Source organism: Capricornis sumatraensis, chromosome 1 (genome assembly GCF_032405125.1).
Source record: "Capricornis sumatraensis isolate serow.1 chromosome 1, serow.2, whole genome shotgun sequence".
NCBI classification, from domain to species: domain Eukaryota; kingdom Metazoa; phylum Chordata; class Mammalia; order Artiodactyla; family Bovidae; genus Capricornis; species Capricornis sumatraensis.
In genome coordinates this window covers 180,305,729-180,327,143 of record NC_091069.1, presented here as the reverse complement: position 1 = coordinate 180,327,143, position 21,415 = coordinate 180,305,729, and the positions used below count along the sequence as shown (strand labels likewise).

At 40.7% G+C, this 21,415-nt stretch overlaps 1 protein-coding gene across 1 annotated transcript in view; it reads right to left on the bottom strand.

The window, feature by feature from the left end:
- Positions 1-13,364, bottom strand: part of ATP13A4 (ATPase 13A4) — a 92,749-nt gene extending 79,385 nt beyond the window's left edge. Inside the window, exons 1-4 of the mRNA XM_068968587.1 lie at positions 13,340-13,364; positions 9,505-9,563; positions 8,739-8,765; positions 3,392-3,565 (exon numbers count right to left, since the gene is read on the bottom strand). Of these exons, the coding sequence (XP_068824688.1) occupies positions 3,392-3,565; positions 8,739-8,765; positions 9,505-9,563; positions 13,340-13,364 (285 nt within the window). The remainder of the gene's footprint in view (positions 1-3,391; positions 3,566-8,738; positions 8,766-9,504; positions 9,564-13,339) is intronic.
- Positions 13,365-21,415: the final 8,051 nt, after the last annotated feature.

The following is a 21,415-nucleotide window of genomic DNA, read 5'->3' as shown; positions in this document are numbered from 1 at the left end:
CACTGTCTCCAAAATACTTCTAGTCTAACAGGATAAAAAGCTATAAAAAGAACTATAACATAGTGGGGAAAGCTCTGGGCTTAGAGATTAGGAACTCAGGTTCCCCTTCTTTATCCATGTGGTCCCCTTTACCTGGACCATTCCCCATGTGCTCCTCCCCATCAGCCACCATCACCTTTTAATGTTTGTCATCCTCTGATGCTCAGAAAAGTCTTCCCTGGTTTTCTTGACTTGGTCAATTCCTTACCTCTAATCCTATAACCATGAAACTTTCCTAAGTATTGTGTTGGCCAGTAAGTTCATTCAAGTTTTTCCATAAGACATAACAGAAAAACTCAAACTTTTTGGCCAACCCAGTAAGACTTGTAACTGTTGGATTTTTGCATTTACTTGTATAGCGATCTGTTGAATTCTGTGAAGAACCCTGATTTTACTATGATACTTCCTGCTCCTTGCCCTGCCCGTGAGCTAGCACTATGGTTGACATACAACCTGTGCTCATCAAGTTTATAAAGGGAGGAGGAAAGGAAAGAGACAAAAAGGAAGGGAGAGGGAGATCCTGACTGACATTTACCAGGTCGCAAAGTTATTGTCCTCTCTGTATCCTCATCTCTAAGATAAAAATGATAATGCCATTTTCCAGGGCTTTTCTGAGAATTAAATAGCATAATCAAGGAGATGCTGTTTTGTAAAATGCAAAGAGAATTGCACTGTAATGGAAGGCAGACTGCAGAAAGCATTATAGCAATGAGACTTGAAAATACAGAGCTAAAAAAGAATGAAGGAAAGGTGATTAATTTCTTCCAAACTTAGGACAGAGAATGGATCAACAAAGATTGAATAGACAAGGTGATTTATGGCCCAGGAATGATTAGGTTTAATAAGTAGAGATAGAATGCCTACTCTCTATATTTACTGTTATACAGAATGTCAGGATGAGTGCATGCAAGTGAAAATGAGTTGAGTCCTCTCCAGAATGTCACTCAGTAAGAAGAGGGATTGCTATCTGTTTTGTTCATAGCTGTATTCCCAGTGTCTATAACAATGCCTGGTAGATGATTGGTGCTTGCTCAACAAACAATGAATGAACAAATAAGTGAAAGAATGCATGGAGGAAATAGGGAATATCAGAAGAAATGTATGAGTAAAATCATGGACAAATTATCTGATTATCTAAGAAAATGTTGCCGATGTGGGGAGCCTGGGTTTGGAGAGAGGAGGCTGAGAGGAAGAGGGAGGGGAGGAAATAAGGGATCCAGGAACCATGATCACACATGAGCATCTGGGTGGTCTGGTGGACCGCAGGTGTCATTTGCATGGCTGATTTGTGGGATTTTGAAGTTTTCAAATTAAAGCCCCTAACTTTGACATCTTTAGGTAAAACTGGAGGGAAAATGTTCCCCGTGAAAACATAGAAGTGATATGCCTAGAGTCAGGCCTAATAGTCAATCATCACAAAGTTTTCTGCACATCCTCCTTGGCAACACGTGACACACAATGACAATGAAGGGAAAAAACGTATTTGTGATTATAATAAAGATTAAAAACTACAGAAATCATCAAGAGCATCTGAATTCAAAACACCAATGAATGTAAATCATGTTATTTGCATAGAAATGTGGCATTGATACAAATATTGGTTAAAATTCAGGAGTAGATGAATAATAAATAAAATGCCACTTTTAAAATTATAAAATAGAAATGTAATTACTCTTATCATTTAGAAAAAATCTCACTCTTCGAGGCACTCAATAAGAGGAGGGGAACAGAAAGTGAACTACGTGCTAAAGACTTCCAGCCAGTATATCACGCTACTATTTTTTTTTCAGTTAAAAAATGACTACCTAATCAGTAGCTAGGATAATGATCTGTAATCTTACCAGTGTGAGATTGATGATAAATACCAAGTACTGATTTTTTAATAACACAAAAAACAGATATACAACACATTTTCAAGTAGGAGTCATCCAGGTTTCCTTACTGGGAAATCTTTACTGTTCAGCTATTATAATATAATTCAAATAATGTATTTCTTAAAGTGTCATTTTAATGCGAATAACCCAACAGCAGACTTTTAAACTTTTGGCTCCAAAAGCTTATTTTTGTCTAAGACTCACAGAGTAGAGGTGTTTGAAATAATTGAGTTCTCCTCTAATTACATAAAGACTAATTTAGCACCTCATTTATTTGGAGAGCCTCTGGCATAGCAAATCCATTTAAAATGACTCACAAGAGCAGGTAATTAAAAATTAAGGTTGAAATCAAGATGAAAAAGACAAGATTGAAGGTGGTTTCAACAGCTCTGATTAGTAGAAGAGGATAGTGAAATGAGAGAAAGCCTTTCAAAGAGTTAGGGGGTGGAGTGATGGAATACAATTTCCTGAGGCACCAATGCCTTTTTGGACTTTCTGCTGTATGTTCAGTTGCAAAGCCAGCATGTAACTAGGAGACGAGACCTGATTAACTGTAGATGAGTGTTGGGGATTCCTAGCTAAAGGGTACTTTCCCCATGTATCCTGTCCTACAAGGAAATGCCTATGGCTAGTAAGGGAAGGACATAGCACCCAGATGAGCAAGGCCATTATAGGTAGATGCATCTAGGCTACAGCAAGCCCTTTTGTTCAGTAAGCCTGTAAAGTTGCTGGATAAAAAACACATACACGCACAAATTGGTTCACAGTGCTTTTCAGGTCTACTGAATCCTTCTACATCTCTGTATAATCATTCTATTAATTTTTTAGTGTATGATATTGAAACTCTAACTAAAAATCTAAATTTATCTACTTTTTAAAAATTGTAATATATAGTGGAAATATATTCTGTATATTTTGTACTATAACTTTATTCTGTATTTTCCAATACTCCTGTAAATGTGTTATCATATTTTCATAATTTAAAAAGTAAAAAAGAAAGAGAAAAAAAATGCATACACAGACACACAAAACAATCTTTGATAATGACCAAAGACCATTTACAATTTGTAAATGAGAGTGATCAAACCATCTACATTTTGTAAATGGCTTCTACAAATGTAATCTCACTTCAACCTCACACCAACCCAAGAGAGAACATGTGCTTTTACTAGTTCCATTTTACAGATAGAGAGACTGAGGTCCCGAAAGGTTAAGTAACAAACTTAAGGTGTCACTCCCTAATTTGACATTCACTACAATCGTAATTTTAAAAGGAACACCCTATGAATTAGCTCTTCTTAACGAAATCAGATCACATACAAATTATTAAATTTTTGGTATATAACTGTAAGGCTAAGATGGATCCAGAGGCTGGACCTCTAGCCACTGCCTGCCTTGTCCTCATCTCCCCACAGCCATCCCATATCAAGATGATCAGGAGAAAGGACTGCCAGTTAGAGAACCAGGGACACACTTACCGTTGTCCTCAGCAACACGACATCTGCCTCTTGCAAGGAGCACGGGATGCAATTTGCCCACACGTGCCAAGCGGGTTTCCAGTAAAACACCAAGGGAAGGATCCCAAAGGAGAAGATGGATCCAGCAAGGCAGAGGGTTTTCCGGCAACTCTGAGTCCGGTAGCCAAATATCTCCTGGGGCAAAGCCAAAATGAATCCAAATATTAGTTAAACACAATAAACAACAAATGAACAAATTGGAATTTTGCTGACAAAACTGGTGAGGGGACCTGCAGAGTGTGAAGAAACTGAAGAGGCTGAGGGGAGAACAGAAGAATGGAGTGAGGGGTTGAGAAAGTGGAGAAAGATCCCTGACAAAAATTCTTCATAAGCTGTGATTTCAGACTTCCAAGAAGTTGTATTCCAACCGGGGAAATTCGATTTCTACAATTTCAGCATCTGGCTACCCTGAGCCAAACACGATACATCACCTTGTTTAAGTCTCCCAAGCATGCTCTGAATAGGATAATATGACCCTCACTTCATAAATGATGAGGCTGAGCTCAGAAAGGCTGAATGCAATGATTTGTCCAAGGTCACGGAGCTGGCAAGTTCTGCTGTCAAGATTCAAACCCAGATTCATCAGCCTTCAAGTCTTGAACTTGATCCACAACCTTCACAGATGTGACCATGAGCCATGTGGGAGACAGCAAGAGTGAATGATTTCCCTAGCTGAGACCAGCAGCTTTGTAGGGAGAGCAGGAATGGAGTGGGGGGAGCTGGAACCAGGCCTTGATTTAGGAGTCAGGATTTGGTGAAACTGTTTGACAATGAGGAGAAGGCAATGGCACCCCACTCCAGTACTCTTGCCTGGAAAATCCCATGGACGGAGGAGCCTAGTAGGCTGCAGTACATCGGGTCGCAAAGAGTCGGACACGACTGAGTGACTTCACTTTCACTTTTCACTTTCATGCATTGGAGAAGGAAATGGCAATGAATAACTAAATCTCAGCTTGCCTTTGGGGATTTAGGGCAAAGACAGTTAGGCCTTTCCCCCCTCCTCTCTTGTTTAGTAGCAAAAAGAATTTTATATTAAGGGGGGGGAAAACCATAGAGACTATTTGATTTATTTCATCTCCTGCTTATTGAGCAGCTGCTATGTGCCATGAGGGGCGTTCTCATGGAGAACTCAAACATTAACAAGGTAAGAGTCTGACGTGTAATAAATTTCTAATCTGGACAAACTTTCCCCTTCCAAGGAAAGCCTGGGACAGAACAGAAAAACTCCCCTGAAGTTTATGGTCTCTATGCCACAGCTATAGCCCACAAAGCCATAGGTATGTTGCACATTAAGTATAATAACTAAGGTTGAGAGGAAGGAGCATGTCTGGTTTAAAAGCACATTCTCTGGATCAAGATACTTTGGGTTCAAAGCCTAGTCTTTGGTTTACTGGGTGTGAGGTTGAACAAGTAAGTTAACCTTTTAATTTCTTGCCTTGTCATCCATAACATGAGGGTGGTGACGGCACCCACTTCCCAGGGTTGCTGTGAAGTTTAAATGAGTTACTATATTAAAGTGCTAACATGAGTAATTACTGCTGCTGCGGCTACATTACCGTTTCCTGGAATATAGACCTAAAATTTGATTGGAAATTTGACATAGCTTACAGGCATTTAGATCTAAGAATTCTTGGTATCAACTGTTCTACTTTTGTAGAACAAAAAGTAGGAAAAAAAGGGGATCTGGAAAATGCAACTTTAAATCCTCCAACTTTCCTGTCTCAACTTGATAAAGATGTATTAGCAGGAAAGTTCCTGTGATCCTTGGCTGAAAGCTGCTTGCAGATGTAATTACTGGGTTCCTTTCTCTTATTAGCAGTGCACACAGATGCTGATAGCTTCCTTAGGTAGTGTTCACATCTGGAATGCCTTTGATAAAATGTTCACCTCACTGCAGAAATACAAGCTCTTGACTGACTTTGCAAAGTAGAATGTCTATCCTGACATAAATACTCCTCTGTCCCACACTCCAGTTGCCGCTCCCCAGATGCCAAATCTGAAATGTTTCTGTACCCTCACCACACTGGAAGCAACGCTTTGTTGGCTTCATACCAAGCAGGGTACCAATTCTAAATTCCAGACCTGTCCTGAGTCCATCCCATTACATTATTACATTGCTACACGGTGGAACAGATCAACTCTACCCACCCTTCCCACCCAGCCATTTTTTCACCTTTTTTAAAATATTACATTTCTATGCATCCTTATCTTGCCATTCAACTAAGCCGCTGGTTAACTGTGCTGAAGCTAGGCCAGTTCTGTCCCTAATACAAGCACAAATCTCCTTACCACTGTGCATTCTTTTACAGGCTATTCAGGGAAAGCTTTCTGTAGTTTCCCAAGTGTCTTCATGTTCATTATCAAAGTAATGCAAGAATGATGACCTTCAATTTCCAGCTAAGAAAACTAGAGTTTTAAACAAGTATAGTAATAGTTTTTATTAGCAACTAATGATTTGGGGCTTCCCTGGTGGCTCAGAGGTTAAAGCGTCTGCCTCCAATGTGGGAGACCGGGGTTCGATCCCTGGGTCGGGAAGATCCCCTGGAGAAGAAAATGGTAACCCACTCCAGTATTCTTGCCTGGAGAATCCCATGGACGTAGAAGCCTGGTAGGCTACAGTCCACGGGGTCGCAAAGAGTCAGACACGACTGAGTGACTTCACTTTCAAACTTTCAATGATTTGGAAACAATGATGGTAGCTAACATTGACGGAGCACTGAAAAACCTTTCACCGTGTACTTTACACACACTTTGATCTCACTGAAAAAGATCTAAATACATTTTTCAATGCACAATATTCATAAGTAACTCAGAACTGAGCCTCAAGTCCAGGTGTAGGCAGCACACTGAAGGTAATGTGAGCTGACCATTTCTACTCTAAGGCCTTTCTTCATTTTGCTTTTAAGTTCAATTTAAGAAAAAAAATTTTAAGTGTACAGCAAATTGCAGGCATTGCAGGGACTATTCATAGATACTGGGTTTAAAATGGTAAAAATGTGTTCAGTGAGGTTTCTTATCAACCCATAGCAATTTCTTTCCTGCATTACAGAGTGCGTTCCATGTCTCTGAAAATGTTTGAGGGGATGGTTCCTACTATTCTGCATTCCACCCACACTTTGTCCCACAAAAAAAGAGTCCATCAGACCAAAAAAAAAAAAAATTGTTGGGCAATCGTCCCTGAAATACTACCCTCTTGGCAGTCTTCTTGCATTACAGAATAGCAAGCTATCCCTTTCTTCATCCCCCTCCAACCCACAGATTCTCCTCCTCCCTCTGTCCCAGGGCATCTACATCCTTTTACCCCTAAGGACCAAAAGTCAGACTACTAGGTGTATAGGTCTTCTCCCTTCTCCCCTGTGCTCAAAAGTCAAACTATGTTCCCTGAAAGTGAAAAGTGTGACTTCCTCGGTTGTGTCCGACTCTTTACAACTCTATGAACTGTAGCCCGCCAGGCTCCTTTGCCCAGAATTCTCCAGGCAAGAAGACTGGAGTGGGTTGCCAATCCCTTCTCCAGGAGATCTTCCTGACCCAGGGATCGAACTGAGTCTCCTGCATTGCAGGCAGATTCTTTACTGTCTGAGCCACCAAGGAAGCCCCAGGCAATGATCTAAGTCGCCTTGGCCAACAGAACTCCGTAAGAGTCTACAGATGTTCTCCTCAGAAATACACACACATACATTTCCCCACAGAGATTCAGGGGGGTCCTAGAGTCTAGAAAAGACCCTGCACTAGAGGGCTAAGTCTAAATCAAGGCTGATCTTAAAGAATTTACACTCTGTATGTGAACTTGGGACCTGATACTAGGCAAGCACTTAGTGAAAGGAGACGAGTGAGGACAGGATCTCATGGAAATTCGGGGGAGGGTGAGAGGGCGGCCACCAAAGCAGAGCACTGGCCGACTCCAGGAAGCTCCGTGAGGTGCTCTGGTCACCCGGGGGCCACTGAGTCCTGAGAATGGCTGTCAGCCTTCTCGACCCAGTGACTGACAGGAGAACTCTTCCCAGAGAAGTCTCCAGTTAAACAGATCCCAGAGACAGGGGTGTCATGAGAGAGAGACGTACATACCTGTCACACGGACCAGGTAAATACATGTGTGGGCGTTAGGAGTTCGCTCTCTTTCCAGTGGCACCACCTCCACAATTGTGATTGTCCTGCCGGTGGAGCCATATGCAAACATAGCGCTTAAACTGGGCTCTGGAATCTCCTCTCACCCTGACTAACATGCTTTCTTTAAATATATTTGATCAATTACAGTCAGATCCTGTTGGCCTGGGAGCCATTTATTCTCCTTACGACAATTTTGCTTTTCTCTTGTAGCTTCATTAAATATTGGAAAGTTAAAGTGATTCATTTTTTAAAAGCACTGCCCTAAAGATAATCTCTTTTCCCTTATTTTCAGAAGTTTCACGTGAAGAGAATGTTTTGTTCCATTTCCAAGCAGTACAATAAGTTGTACTGAAAGAACAAGGTTTAACTCCCTGCTGATCTTAACCACACATTCTATTCAAATTTCTGCCTGGGTTGTTTCATGTTTGCCATTCTTTAGTGCTAAAGAATGATTTCCTAAGTGTCCCCTAAGTTAATTTAACTTCTCCATTCAGGTGAGAAATTCTCAACCTGAATGACCTAATCTTAAACTTGGAGGCTCAAAACGAATGGCCTGCAGAAAGGTTTCTTGTTGGCCTGTAAGTATTTCTTAAAACTTTAAATTGGTGCCCCAGTTATTTTCACACAGAAGTTCTACTTTTTCTTTAAAATTAAATGAGAAATTGTGACCATCCTGTACTCACATTCTTGCATTGGAAGAAACAACTGGGGACTAAAAAGATGACACAAATAAATTTATTTACAAAACAGAAACAGACTCATGGACACAGAGAACAAACTTATGGTTATCGAAGGGGAAAGGTGTGGAAGGAACGATAAATGAGGAATTGGGGATTAACATATACACACTACTGTATGTGAAATAGATAAACAACAAGGACCTACTGTAAAGCACAGGGAAATATACTCGCTATTTTGTAATAACTTATATGGGAAAAGAATCTGAAAAGTATATATGTATGTATGTGTGTATATATGTATATATACACACACGCCCATGCACACATATATATGAATCACTTTGCTGTAACCCTGAAACTAATACAACATTGCAAATCAACTATTACTTCAATAAAAATAATTTTTACAAAAAGAACCAACTAGGGAGCACAGACTCTTGTACAAAATAGTCCAGGAACTAACCCAATACCACCCAGGGAGACAGAAGATGATACTCTGTGGTGTGTTCACACTACAGGACCATTTGGCTCTCACCTGGTGAGAGGTGCTATGAACATGACAGGTCCCAAAGGACCTGATACAGCACTTCAAATAAATCAGCTCCCAGCAATACCCAAGGGTAGGGATGACTTCAGTAAAACAATAGTAAATGAAAACAGTCAGTGCAAAGGCTTACATCAGCATGGTAATCTTTTTATAAAGTTAAACACAACTAAAATGTTAAGGTTACTTATAGGATACACTTAGAGAAAAGAAAACTGCATAGAGAGGAAATAAGGGAGTAATGACCACATGGTACAGGACAATGGGTTGCTTCTCTTGGGGTGAGATAGGGAAAGAGGGACCACTCTGTCACATGTAGGTTATTGTCAAAATTCTAGATTTTATTTGAGTGGTGGGGTCATCAGATTATTATAAGGAATTAATTAAATGACTAAATTAATGCTAGACAGAATGGGCAGAGGACGAGTATGTCACGAACCAAAGATTATGGACCACTAATTGTGAGACCTGAAGTCTTAAGGAAAAAAGGAAGGATCAGCCAGAGTGAGTGGGAGATGCCCCCCTTGAAATGAGCAGGTGCTCCTCATGTCCCATGGTCTCTGCCAGGCTTTCCCTTTTCCCCAGCACTGAGGGTCTATGCCAGCTTCTATTTTTCATTTCATCCGGGTCCTCCTCACTGGAAATACAGCCTCTCACTGTAGGTCAGTGGTTCTCAACCAGGGCTGATCTTGCCCTACAGCGGACATTTGGCAATGTCTGGAGATATTTGGGGTCACTCTCACCTGGCTGAGAGGTGCTACAGACACCTGATGGGTAGAGGGCGGGAAGGCTGCTAAACATCCTACAATGCAGAGGACAGCTACCCTCAAAAAGTTATGTGGCCCAAAGTAGTGAGGAGGTTGAGAAGCGTGCTTTAGGATTTGAGCTTCCCCCAGCTAAGCAGGTCTCTAAGTCCTAGTGCCTCAGACGTCATCCTCAGCACTCAGAAGAGAATTAGAAATTTTGACATTGAAATCTATTGTCAAAAAGGACTTAATGCCAAAAGACCACTAAATTCAGTAGTGGTCACAACAATTCATTCTGCAGATGAGGAAATAGGAATTAAGAGAGAAAATCAAATGCCCCTATGGACTGCACCCATATCCCTCTCGGACCTGATCCATCCCCTCGCTCTCACTCTGCCCCAGCCACCAGGACATTTCCCTTAAACTCACAGAGCCCTATCCTGCCTCAGGACCTCAGAGTGCATTGAAGAACAGAATTCCAGTTTAAGGTAGTCCAGGTCCGTGTATTGCGGCGTTCTAATCAACCCCCTCTTATACGGACAAAGAATGCAACTTTGGGTGGGACTTCGGGATTCTAGGGCATGTCCTCTAAGCCACTAATCAAAAGAGAGCTTGCCAAACCCTTGAAAGGCACACTTGCATCTCTCCCCTTCCACAAACAGCAGGCAGACCTCTTGTGACAATCCTAAAGCTGGGCCCTTGGGCAAAGTCAGGGACCGAGGCCTCTGCCTAGCTGGGCATTCCAGGTGGGCAGCAGTCTGGTTCTGGAAGGAGGAAGAACAAAAATGTCTGGGGCTTCAGTGTCCTTCAACCTAATCAGGGTTTCCTTTTCTCAGACCAGGAGGCTTCCAGCCTGGGCTGTGGAAACACCTCCTTGTCAGGGCAGTTAGTTGACAGAAAAGCAACTTGTTCCACCCATTAGTGACACCCTGCCCTGTAGATAATTGTCCTCGCAAGCTTGGCTAAAGCTCATGAGACATACAGTTTATATAAATAACTTGTCATTGTGTACCAGTCGCCCTCACACTCTGCTTTAATCTTCACAACCCTACAAAGAAAGTAATATCATCTGGAGGTGAGATTAAGACAGGTAAGGTTCAGGGAGGTTAAGGAAAGTCCTCAGAGTCACCCAGCTGGTAGGCAACAGGGAAAAGTCTTTCCACCAATAGGGTTACCTCTCATGAAGACACTCCTGCCCCTGCCCTCTGATAGTCTCATCTGGCGGGGGATAGTGCTTGGATCCTTGCCGATTATTCACATTTGAGCTAATGGATGCACCACCCAGACAGGTTCTTAGGTTCCTCTTAAACAGGTTTTCACAAGCTTCAAACGGCAGAGAGAGAGGAAAGAGCACAGAGGGACACCACCCAGCAACCAGACAGTGGTTTCCACAATCAACATCGTTTTCTGGTCTGGTAACATTGGCAAGATGCATTTTCTAGATTTCCATGTGATGCTGAAATGAAAACTTTCCTTGCTGGTGATGTCTGAGTAGTGCTAAGACCGGTAGGCCTCAGGTAGATCAGTATCCGAAATACCATCCCATCTGGGGAGCCTCCTCAGTGCACAGAAGAGAGACTCAGACAGCAGAGCAGGGGAAACACCACAGGCAAAGACCAAACTCTTGAGTTCAAGACCTGTTTCTGCTACTTACTAATGTTAGCATCTGGAAGTCACTACACCACCTAAATAAAAATAATAATGCCTGCCTCACAAGACTGTTATTGACAAGGAAATGGGATAACAGTGGCAAACAAGCAATTTAAATAGAAGTTGTTCTTATTACAAGGGCTTTTAGACTTAAGGTTAATTGATAAACCCTCAGAGATGCCCTAACGTGGCGGCCCGCCCCCCATTATCACTCAGATCTCAGCTTCCCCAACCACACAGTCTAAAGACGCTATCCAATCATGCTCTTCCCATCATCCTTTTTAAATCTCTACAAGCCCCTATTTTTATCTTTGTTTGTTTGTTTGTTTGTTTGTTTCATGATAGGTTCCTAGAATGTAAGTTTCACAGGAGCAGAGCTTCTGTCTGTCTTGTTCATTGCTGAATCCCTGGTACACAGCAGAATACATCCTGGAACAAAATAGGCTCTCTAATACTTTTTTGAGTGAACAAATGGCTCTGATGACATTATTAAATATCACTAGACTGCTAAACAGAGATGCCAAGAATGAAAATTCCAGACTGTTAGCGTGTGGTGAATCTTAGCAAATATCCAGTCAAGTATTTTTTAAGAGGAGAAATCTGAGACCATAGGAGAATTCTCAAACAAGGGCACACACAGAGAAAGCATAGGAAAAAAGCAATGATCTCCTTCCAAAGTCACAATTTCACTCTCGATCAGTGGAGAATTTATCTTGACAATAGATTGTATCCTCAAGGATTCTGCTTTTATCCCCAGATATGATTGTTTGTCACTTACCATAGGATATTATAAATGAAAGATGGGGGAAGTATGCTATCTGAACTCTGAGAGAAGGAAGGGTCAGAGATAATCCTGCATTTCTTTCACAATATGAAACATCCAGACTACCAATTAACCAAATCCTACTTCCTGGGTAAGCCTGTTTCATTTTCAGACAACCTTACTAATGACCATCATGTACCAGAAAGTGGGCTGAAACCCAGAAGCTGGTATTCTAAACTCGAACATTTTCCTCTCAAACTGAACAATTCCATTTCTATCTGTTCAAACAATATAAAATCAGTATAAATATACTGACCTTCCATTACAGGTACATGCCTAAACAAGGTGGTCTATAGACAAAAATAATTTGGAAAATCATCATTCTGAAAATTACCAAGCTCTTTTGTTGAGATGGCCTGAAATCTTTTCCATAGAGAGCAGGTGGGTAGAAAGCATGCCTATAATCACTACTTACCATCTTTTTAGAATCAGCTCTTTCTTAACATTGCTGTGCTATCCAGCCTGCATATCTTCCACTGGTAAGAACCTTCTCTGCAGAAATGTATGCATGTGTGTACCAGAAGACATGAATATTAAAAAAATCAAAGATGAAAGCAATCCAAAAGTCCATCAACAACGAAACCAACATTTTTAAAGTATAGTCTTATAATGATCTGTTTGGATACAATGAAAATGAATAAACTCTAATTTTATGCAATAATATGGATATATTTCAAAAATAAACAGAAGAAGCAAAACACAAAAGAGTATAATCAATGTGATTTAACTGTATAAGTTTCAAAAATATTGTCATGGGATGGTTAGAAAAAACATTTTAAAGGAAAGAAAAAGGGAATTACAGAAAGCAAAAGGTTATTTCTATATTGGGTGACAAAGATGGGTTATGGTTAAGGAGGGCCTCAGGAAACATCTGGAATGCTAGCAGTGTTCTGTCTTCTGACTTATGCAACGGCCATATGAGTTTTGATTTACTATTAAATTGGTTGTACACTTTTTTTGCACATTTATTTGACAGCTTTTAAAATGATTGGTTTCTGCTTTTGCCTATGGAAGCTGTGAAAGCTTATTGGACATACAAATCCTTGGACTATAGTGATAACTCTTGAGAGTCATAGATTTGCAAACACCAATGCAGAGGGGAAAGCACTGGCTTGGAAATGGGGAATCCTGGGCTCTAGTCTGAACCTTGATTCTATTAAATAACTCCTTTCCCCAGTTTGGGCCTCAGTTTCACTCTGTCACAGAGGTGATGGAATTATATGATCTCTCAAGTCCCTCTAAATTTTGATGTCTGTAGTACTTATAACAATAGGAACCTCGCAAATATCACTTATATGATCAGCTTGCAGTCCCCTCATAGGTGCACATTATGGTTATAAATCCTTTCCATGGAAATACCTGCCCCTACTTCATAGCTGCCCATGTGGCCTTCACTCAAGCTTCAACATTCCTTTAAGGGAAAAATAGAGGGTGCTTCCTATGGTAGCGTTTGGGCAGTTTACTGCCAACATATTGTGCAGACCACTTGCCTGAGACCATCAGACAGCCCTCTGAAAAAGGGAGCATGCCACATGAAGAAGCCCCATGCCTGGCCCCAAGGATGGGGGCTGGCACACCACCCCATTGTGACGTAGTGTGACTTCCTGGCCACTGTGCCTTATTCATCAACTGAGCATCTTAATTCCCCAGTGTGACAAAACTACATTATTCATTTCCATAACTGGTATTCAGACTTGAGCACTTCCTTAGGGAAGGTTTCTCGCAGTTCTGTAAGATGGCACCATCATGCCATGAGTTTTGACTGACAGAAAAGAAGCTTCCTAATCTGCTGGAGAGTTTCAAGCAATAATGCACCAAAGTGGAAGTTGATGAAGCTAGGCTGGGTGATAGGGAAATGAGGGACCACAATAAAAATGGAAAGTTTAGAAGAGTAGTGGAACAAAAGGGAGGCCAGAATTTCTAGTTTGTTGGCATAGCCTGAGATGCCACACCCAACTAAAGGGTAATTCAGTACACTTAAGCTGGGCCAGATAGTTATGATATATTTGCAGGTATTTGTTTTATGCCTTTGCTATTACAGAAGCAGTACTTGTTCATTTAAAATCAGAAAAGAAAAATATAGTTTTAAATCCCCATAGCCCAAAGTCACAGTTAACAACTTACTGCATATAGGTTTCTTTTATCAAAATGAAATTGTACTATAAATACTCTTTTATAATTTGCTTTTTCAATCACGAACCTCTATTTCTCCATGTCTATGAGTTTTTAATCTCAACTAGAATGCAAATTATATTCAGATTTTTCAATGGCTCCACTAATGTCCACTACAACTGTTTTTTCCCCAAACTGGAGTGGCATTATCCTGTTTCTTAATCTTGATGATAATTAATAGATTTTTCACCTTATAGTTAGCTTTCCTGGTGGTTAAGATGGTAAAGAATCTGCCTGCAATGCAGTAGACCCGGGTTTGATCCCTGGGTCAGGAAGATCCCCTGGAGAAGAAAATGGCAACCCACTCCAATATTCTTGCCTGGAGAATTCCAAGGATAAAGGAGCCTGGCAGGCTACAGTCCATGGGGTCCCAAAGAGTCAGACACAACTGAGTGACTAACACACACACACACATACACACACACACATACATACACACACACACAAACACTGCTTGTAACTATCCATTAAGCTATATAAAAATATTTCTTGTGCTTTTATATAGGTACTATATAATATCTCACAATAAAAGAAAAGGGGAAATGTCACATATTCTTATATGTTCACCATTGTACTTTTGCTGGTTCATTTAATCTAGTTCTTGCCCTATTTCACGATAATAACTTATGAAACAGACAGTGCTTCTGCAAGAGTTCAAATGCTAATAGCTACATTTCCACTGATATCAGATGTTACACAAAGACAACAGAAAAATGACCTAATCTTCAGCTGATTTTATTTTAATAGATTTTTTTAAGAAAAATAATATCTATCCCACAAAGAAATGGTAAAAAAGAGTTCTGTTTACAAAGAACTTACTCATTTCACAATATATACATATACCAAAGCATCACATTACACACCTTAAACTTACACAGTGTTATATGTAAGTATGTATCAATAAAGCTGGGGAAAAAGTTGTCTATGAGCAAGAAAGAAAAAAACATAATTTTTGTTTTGTTATCTTGCATTTTAATAAAAACAGAGGCATGATTTTATGTCATACTTAAATTAGCTTGACTATGTGAGTGTTAGCTGCTCAGTCGTGCCCGACTCTTTGCGACCCCATGGACTGCAGTCCACCAGGCTCCTCGGTCCATGGGATTTTTCAGGCAAGAATACTGTAGTGGTATGCCATTTCCTTCTCCAATTTGACTATAAACCAAACCATTAAAAGACATTTCCTTAGCACAGTACTTCTAAATCTTTTTTCTACAGTGAGACCCATTGAAAAATGATAATATTTTCACAGTGCAGATCAGATAAGTAGGTGAGGCTGCTTAAAGCTGGAAGGAATCAATATCTCAGCCTTCCCCTAAGAACACCTATAATCTATCTCTAGCACCCCAGTGCCATCCATGACATATTACTGGGTAGCCTTGCCTTAACCTATATTCGTAGTAGAACACCACCTTTTTTTCCTCTTATTTCTCTCAGTCTAATCAGAGTCATAATAGGCAAAGTTGTATTTAAAATGAGTGTCAAAAATAAAAATAAATAAAATAAATAAAATAAAATGAGTATGTCCTACAACTACACATCATTCCTAGAAACACCCTCTTACCTATCAGTATGCCTTTATTCAAGCAGGGTTTTTCTTTGTTTTTACTTTGCAAATGCCAGCCCCTATCTTGTTGTTCCTTCTCCTAGGGAAAATAAAATCCTACTGATCTTTAAATAAATGGATTTTATTCAAATAAAACTTTCTCTATGAAGTCTCCTCAATCAGAATTCATCACAAATTTAAAACCCTCTTCTCTTTCTGAATTACCACCACCACCACACAACCAGTTACATGACTCAGAAATCTAGGGATTCCCTTGGATATCCTCCCCCCTCCTCCCTCAACATCTAACTAGTTCAAAGACCACGGACTGTGTTTCCTAGATTTTTCTCAAATTGGTCTCCTCTGCTCCATCCCTGATATATCTCTCTGCTTAGTTCAACCACTATGCTCACTAGAATCACTACAAGAGCCGCACTGAGGCTCAACGTGCACCTATAGTGTTGTCCACACTGTACCTTCCCAAAGCAGACATCTGCTTTCAATCTCTTACTAGAGTAACAAACCACCCCAGTTTGTCAAGGACTGAGCGGTTTTTCAGGGTGTGGGCTTTCAGTGCTAGTGACCAGAAGGTCCAACCAAACCACTATGGTTGGCCACCTTCTTAGACCCCTTCATTCCTTTTAGAATGGCAAGCAAAGCCATTCCTAACCTTCCCCACACCATCTTCTCAGCCTCATCTCTCTCTGTTCTTCCTGTCCCACTCCAGCAGATTCATGACACACCGACTTTGCCAAACTGCAGTCAGTTCTCCAAATAGAATGTGCTTTGTCTCTTTACACCTCGGTACCTTCATACATTGTGTCTCCTTGATTTAGAATGTTCTTCACCTTATCTGGGCTTACTGGTAAACTCCTCTTTGTCCATCTCGATTATTTTCATTGGCAATTTTTCACTGAAATCATCCAGGAGTTGGCTGTTGCTTCCTCTATGTTCCCACAGAATCTTGCTCTCATAACACTAGCCCACTGAAATCCCTAGGCCCTGTGACTTTTCTTTGTAACCCTAATACCAAGCACAAGGACATTGTACAGGAGCCAGTGATCAAGACCATCCCCAAGAAAAAGAAATGCAAAAGGGCAAAATGGTTATCTGAGGAGGCTTTACAAATAGCTGAGAAAAGAAGAGAAGTGAAAGGCAAAGGAGAAAAGGAAAGTTATATCCACCTGAAGGCAGAGTTCCAGAGAATAACAAGGAGAGATAAGGAAGCCTTCCTATGTAAATAATGAAAAGGAATAGAAAAACAATAGAATGGGAAAAAATAGATACATCTTTATCTGTATCTAAAGACTAGATACATCATCTGTATCTGTATCTTCATCTGTATCTAAATACTAGATGCATCAAGAAAATTAGAGAAACCAAGGGAAAATTTCATGCAAAGATGGGCACAATAAAGGACAGAAATGGTATAGACATAACAAAAACAGAAGATATAAAAAAGAGGTGGCAAGAATACACAGAAGAACTGTACAAAAAAGATCTTAATGACCCAGATAATCATGATTGTATGATCACTCACTTAGAGCCAGACATTCTGGAATGAGAAGTCAAGTGGGCCTTAGGAACACTATGAACAAAGCTAGTGGAGGTGATGGAAATCCAGTTGAGCTATTTCAAATTCTAAAAGTTGATGCTGTGTAAGTGTTGCACTCAATATGCCAGCAAATGTGGAAAACTCATCAGTGGCCACAGGACTGGAAAAGATCAGTTTTTATTTCTGTCACAAAGAAAAGCAATGCAAAAAATCTTCAAACTACCATACAATTGCACTCATCTCACACACTAGCAAAGTAATGCTCAAAAAAAGAACTTCCAGATGTTCAATCTGGATTTATAAAAAGCAGAGGAACCAGATATCAATTTGCCAACAAACACTGGATTATAGAAAAAGCAAGAGAATTCCAGAAAAACATCTACTTCTGCCTCATTGATTATGCTAAAGCCTTTGACTGCATCAGTTCAGTTCCATCAGTTCAGTTGCTCAGTCATGTCCGACTCTTTGTGACCCCATGAACTGCAGCACGCCAGGCCTCCCTGTCCATCACCAACTCCCGGAGTTCACTCAGACTCACGTCCATCGAGTCTGTGATGCCATCCAGCCATCTCATCCTCTGTCTTCCCCTTCTCCTCCTGCCCGCAATCCCTCCCAGCATCAGAGTCTTTTCCAATGAGTCAACTCTTTGCATGAGGTGGCCAAAGTACTGAAGTTTCAGCTTTAGCATCATTCCTTCCAAAGAAATCCCAGGGCTGATCTCCTTTAGAATGGACTGGTTGGATCTCCTTGCAGTCAGTCCAAGGGACTCTCAAGAGTCTTCTCCAACACCAAGTTCAAAAGCATCAATTCTTCGGCACTCAGCCTTCTTCACAGTCCAACTTTCACATCCATACATGACCACAGGAAAAACCATAGCCTTGACTAGACGGACCTTTGTTGGCAAAGGAATGTCTCTGCTTTTGAATATACTATCTAGGTTGGTCATAACTTTTCTTCCAAGGAGTAAGCGTCTTTTAATTTCATGGCTGCAGTCACCATCTGCAGTGATTTTGGAGCCCCCCAAAATAAAGTCTGACACTGTTTCCACTGTTTCCCCATCTATTTGCCATGAAGTGATGGGACCGGATGCCATGATCTTCACTTTCTGAATGTTGAGCTTTAAGCCAACTTTTTCACTCTCCTCTTTCACTTTCATCAAGAGGCTTTTTAGTTCCTCTTCACTTTCTGCCATAAGGGTGGTGTCATCTGCATATCTGAGGTTATTGATATTTCTCCCGGCAATCTTGATTCCAGCTTGTGCTTCTTCCAGTCCAGTGTTTCTCATGATGTACCCTGCATATAAGTTAAATAAGCAGGGTGACAATATACAGCCTTGACGTACTCCTTTTCCTATTTGGAACCAGTCTGTTGTTCCATGTCCAGTTCGAACTGTTGCTTCCTGACCTGCATACAGATTTCTCAAGAGGCAGGTTAGGTGGTCCGGTATTCCTATCTCTTTCAGAATTTTCCACAGTTTCTTGTGATCCACACAGTCAAAGGCTTTGGCATAGTCAATAAAGCAGAAATAGATGTTTTTCTGGAACTCTCTTGCTTTTTCCATGATCCAGTGGATGTTGGCAATTTGATCTCTGGTTCCTCTGCCTTTTTTAAAACCAGCTTGAACATCAGGGACTTTACAGTTCACGTATTACTGAAGCCTGGCTTGGAGAATTTTGAGCATTACTTTACTAGCATGTGAAATGAGTGCAATTGTGCGGTAGTTTGAGCATTCTTTGGCATTGCCTTTCTTTGGAATTGGAATGAAAACAGACCTTTTCCAGTCCTGTGGCCACTGCTGAGTTTTCCACATTTGCTGGCATATTGAGTGCAGCACTTTCACAGCATCATCTTTCAGGATTTGAAACAGCTCAACTGGAATTTCATCACCTCTACTAGCTTTGTCCAGAGTGATGCTTTCTAAGGCCCACTTGACTTCACATTCCAGGATGTCTGGCTGTAGATGAGTGATCACATCATCATGATTATCTGGGTCGTGAAGATCTTTTTTGTACAGTTCTTCCGTGTATTCTTGCCAGCTCTTCTTAATATCTTCTGCTTCTGTTAGGTCCATACCATTTCCGTTCTTTATCGAGCCCATCTTTGCATGAAATGTTCCCTTGGTAACTCTAATTTTCTTGAAGAGATCTCTAGTCTTTCCCATTCTGTTCTTTTCCTCTATTTCTTTGCACTGACCGCTGAAGAAGGCTTTCTTATCTCTTCCTCTATTTTTTGGAACTCTGCATTCAGATACTTATATCTTTCCTTTTCTCCTTTGCTTTTTGCCTCTCTTCTTTTCACAGCTATTTGTAAGGCTTCCCCAGACAGCCATTTTGCTTTTTTTGCATTTCTTTTCCATGGGGATGGTCTTCATCCCTGTCTCCTGTACAATGTCATGAACCTCATTCCATAGTTCATCAGGCTTCTATCTATCAGATCTAGGCCCTTAAATCTATTTCTCACTTCCACTGTATAATCATAAGGGATTTGATTTAGGTCATACCTGAATGGTCTAGCGGTTTTCCCTACTTTCTTCAATTTGAGTCTGAATTTGGTGATAATGAGTTCATGATCTGAGCCACAGTCAGCCCCTGGTCTTGTTTGTGTTGACTGTATAGAGCTTCTCCATCTTTGGCTGCAAAGAATATAATCAATCTGATTTCAGTGTTGACCATCTGATGATGTCCATGTGTAGAGTCTTCTCTTGTGTTGTTGGAAGAGGGTGTTTGCTATGACCAGTGCATTTTCTTGGCAAAACTCTTTAAGTCTTTGCCCTGCTTCATTCTGCATTCCAAGGCCAAATTTGCCTGTTACTCCAGGTGTTTCTTGAGTTCCTACTTTTGCATTCCAGTCTCCTATAATGAAAAGGACATCTTTTTGGGGTGCTAATTCTAGAAGGTCTTGTAGGTCTTCATAAAACCGTTCAACTTCAGTTTCTTCAGCATTACTGGTTTAGGCATGGATCACATCAAACTGTGGAAAATTTTTAAAGAGATGGGAATACCAGACCACCTGACCTGCTTCCTGAGACATCTGTATGCAGGATGAGAAGCAACAGTTAGAACTGGATGTGGAACAACAGATTGGTTTCAAATCGGGAAAGAAGTACATCAAAGCTGTGCTTATTTAACTTATATGCAGAGCACATCATTAGAAATGCTGGTCTGCATGAAGCGCAATCTGGAATCAAGATTGCTGGGAGAAATATCAATAACCTCAGCTATGCAGATGACACCACCCTTATGACAGAAAGTGAAGAAGAGCCTCTTGATGAAAATGAAAGAGGAGAGTGAAAAAACTGGCTTAAAACTCAACATTCAAAAAACTAAGATCAGGGCATCTGGTCCCATCACTTCATGGCAAATAGATGGGGAAACAATGGAAACAGTGACAGATTTCATTTTCTGGGGTTCCAAAATCAGCACAGATGGTGACTGCAGCCATGAAATTGAAAGCCTCTTGCCTCTTGGAAGAAAAACTATGACAAACCTAGACAGCATATTAAAAAGCAAGGACATTACTTTGCCAACAAAGTCCATCTAGTCAAAGCTATGGTTTTTCCAGTAGTTGCGTATGGATGTCAGAGTCGGACTATAAAGAAAGCTGAGCACCAAAGAATTGATGCTTTTGAATTGCGGTGTTGGAGAAGACTCTTGAGAGTCCCTTAGATTGCAAGGAGATCCAACCAGTCAATCTGAAAGGAAATCAATCTTGAATATTCATTGGAAGGACTGATACTGAAGCTGAAGCTCCAATACTTTGGCCACCTGATGAGAAAAACTGACTCATTGAAAAAGACCCTCCTGCTGGGAACGACTAAAGGCAGGAAGAGAAGGGGACAACAGAAGATGAGATGGTTGGATGGCATTACCAGCTCAACGGACATGAGTTTGTGCAAGCTCCAGGAGATGGTGAAGGACAGGGATGCCTGGCATGCTGCAGTCAATGGGGTCTCAAAGAGTCGGGTATGACTGAGCTACTGAACAACAACAACAAAGCACAGAGACCCATACACATAAGTGCTCAGTAAGAAGGAAGGAATGAAGGAAGAAGGAAAGGAAGGAAGGAAGAAAAGGCATTTCCTTAGATCACTTTACCTTCTGTGTATAACTAATATTTGGATTAGCTGAATAAAATGTTTGCCTCTTCCATTAAAACATTAGCT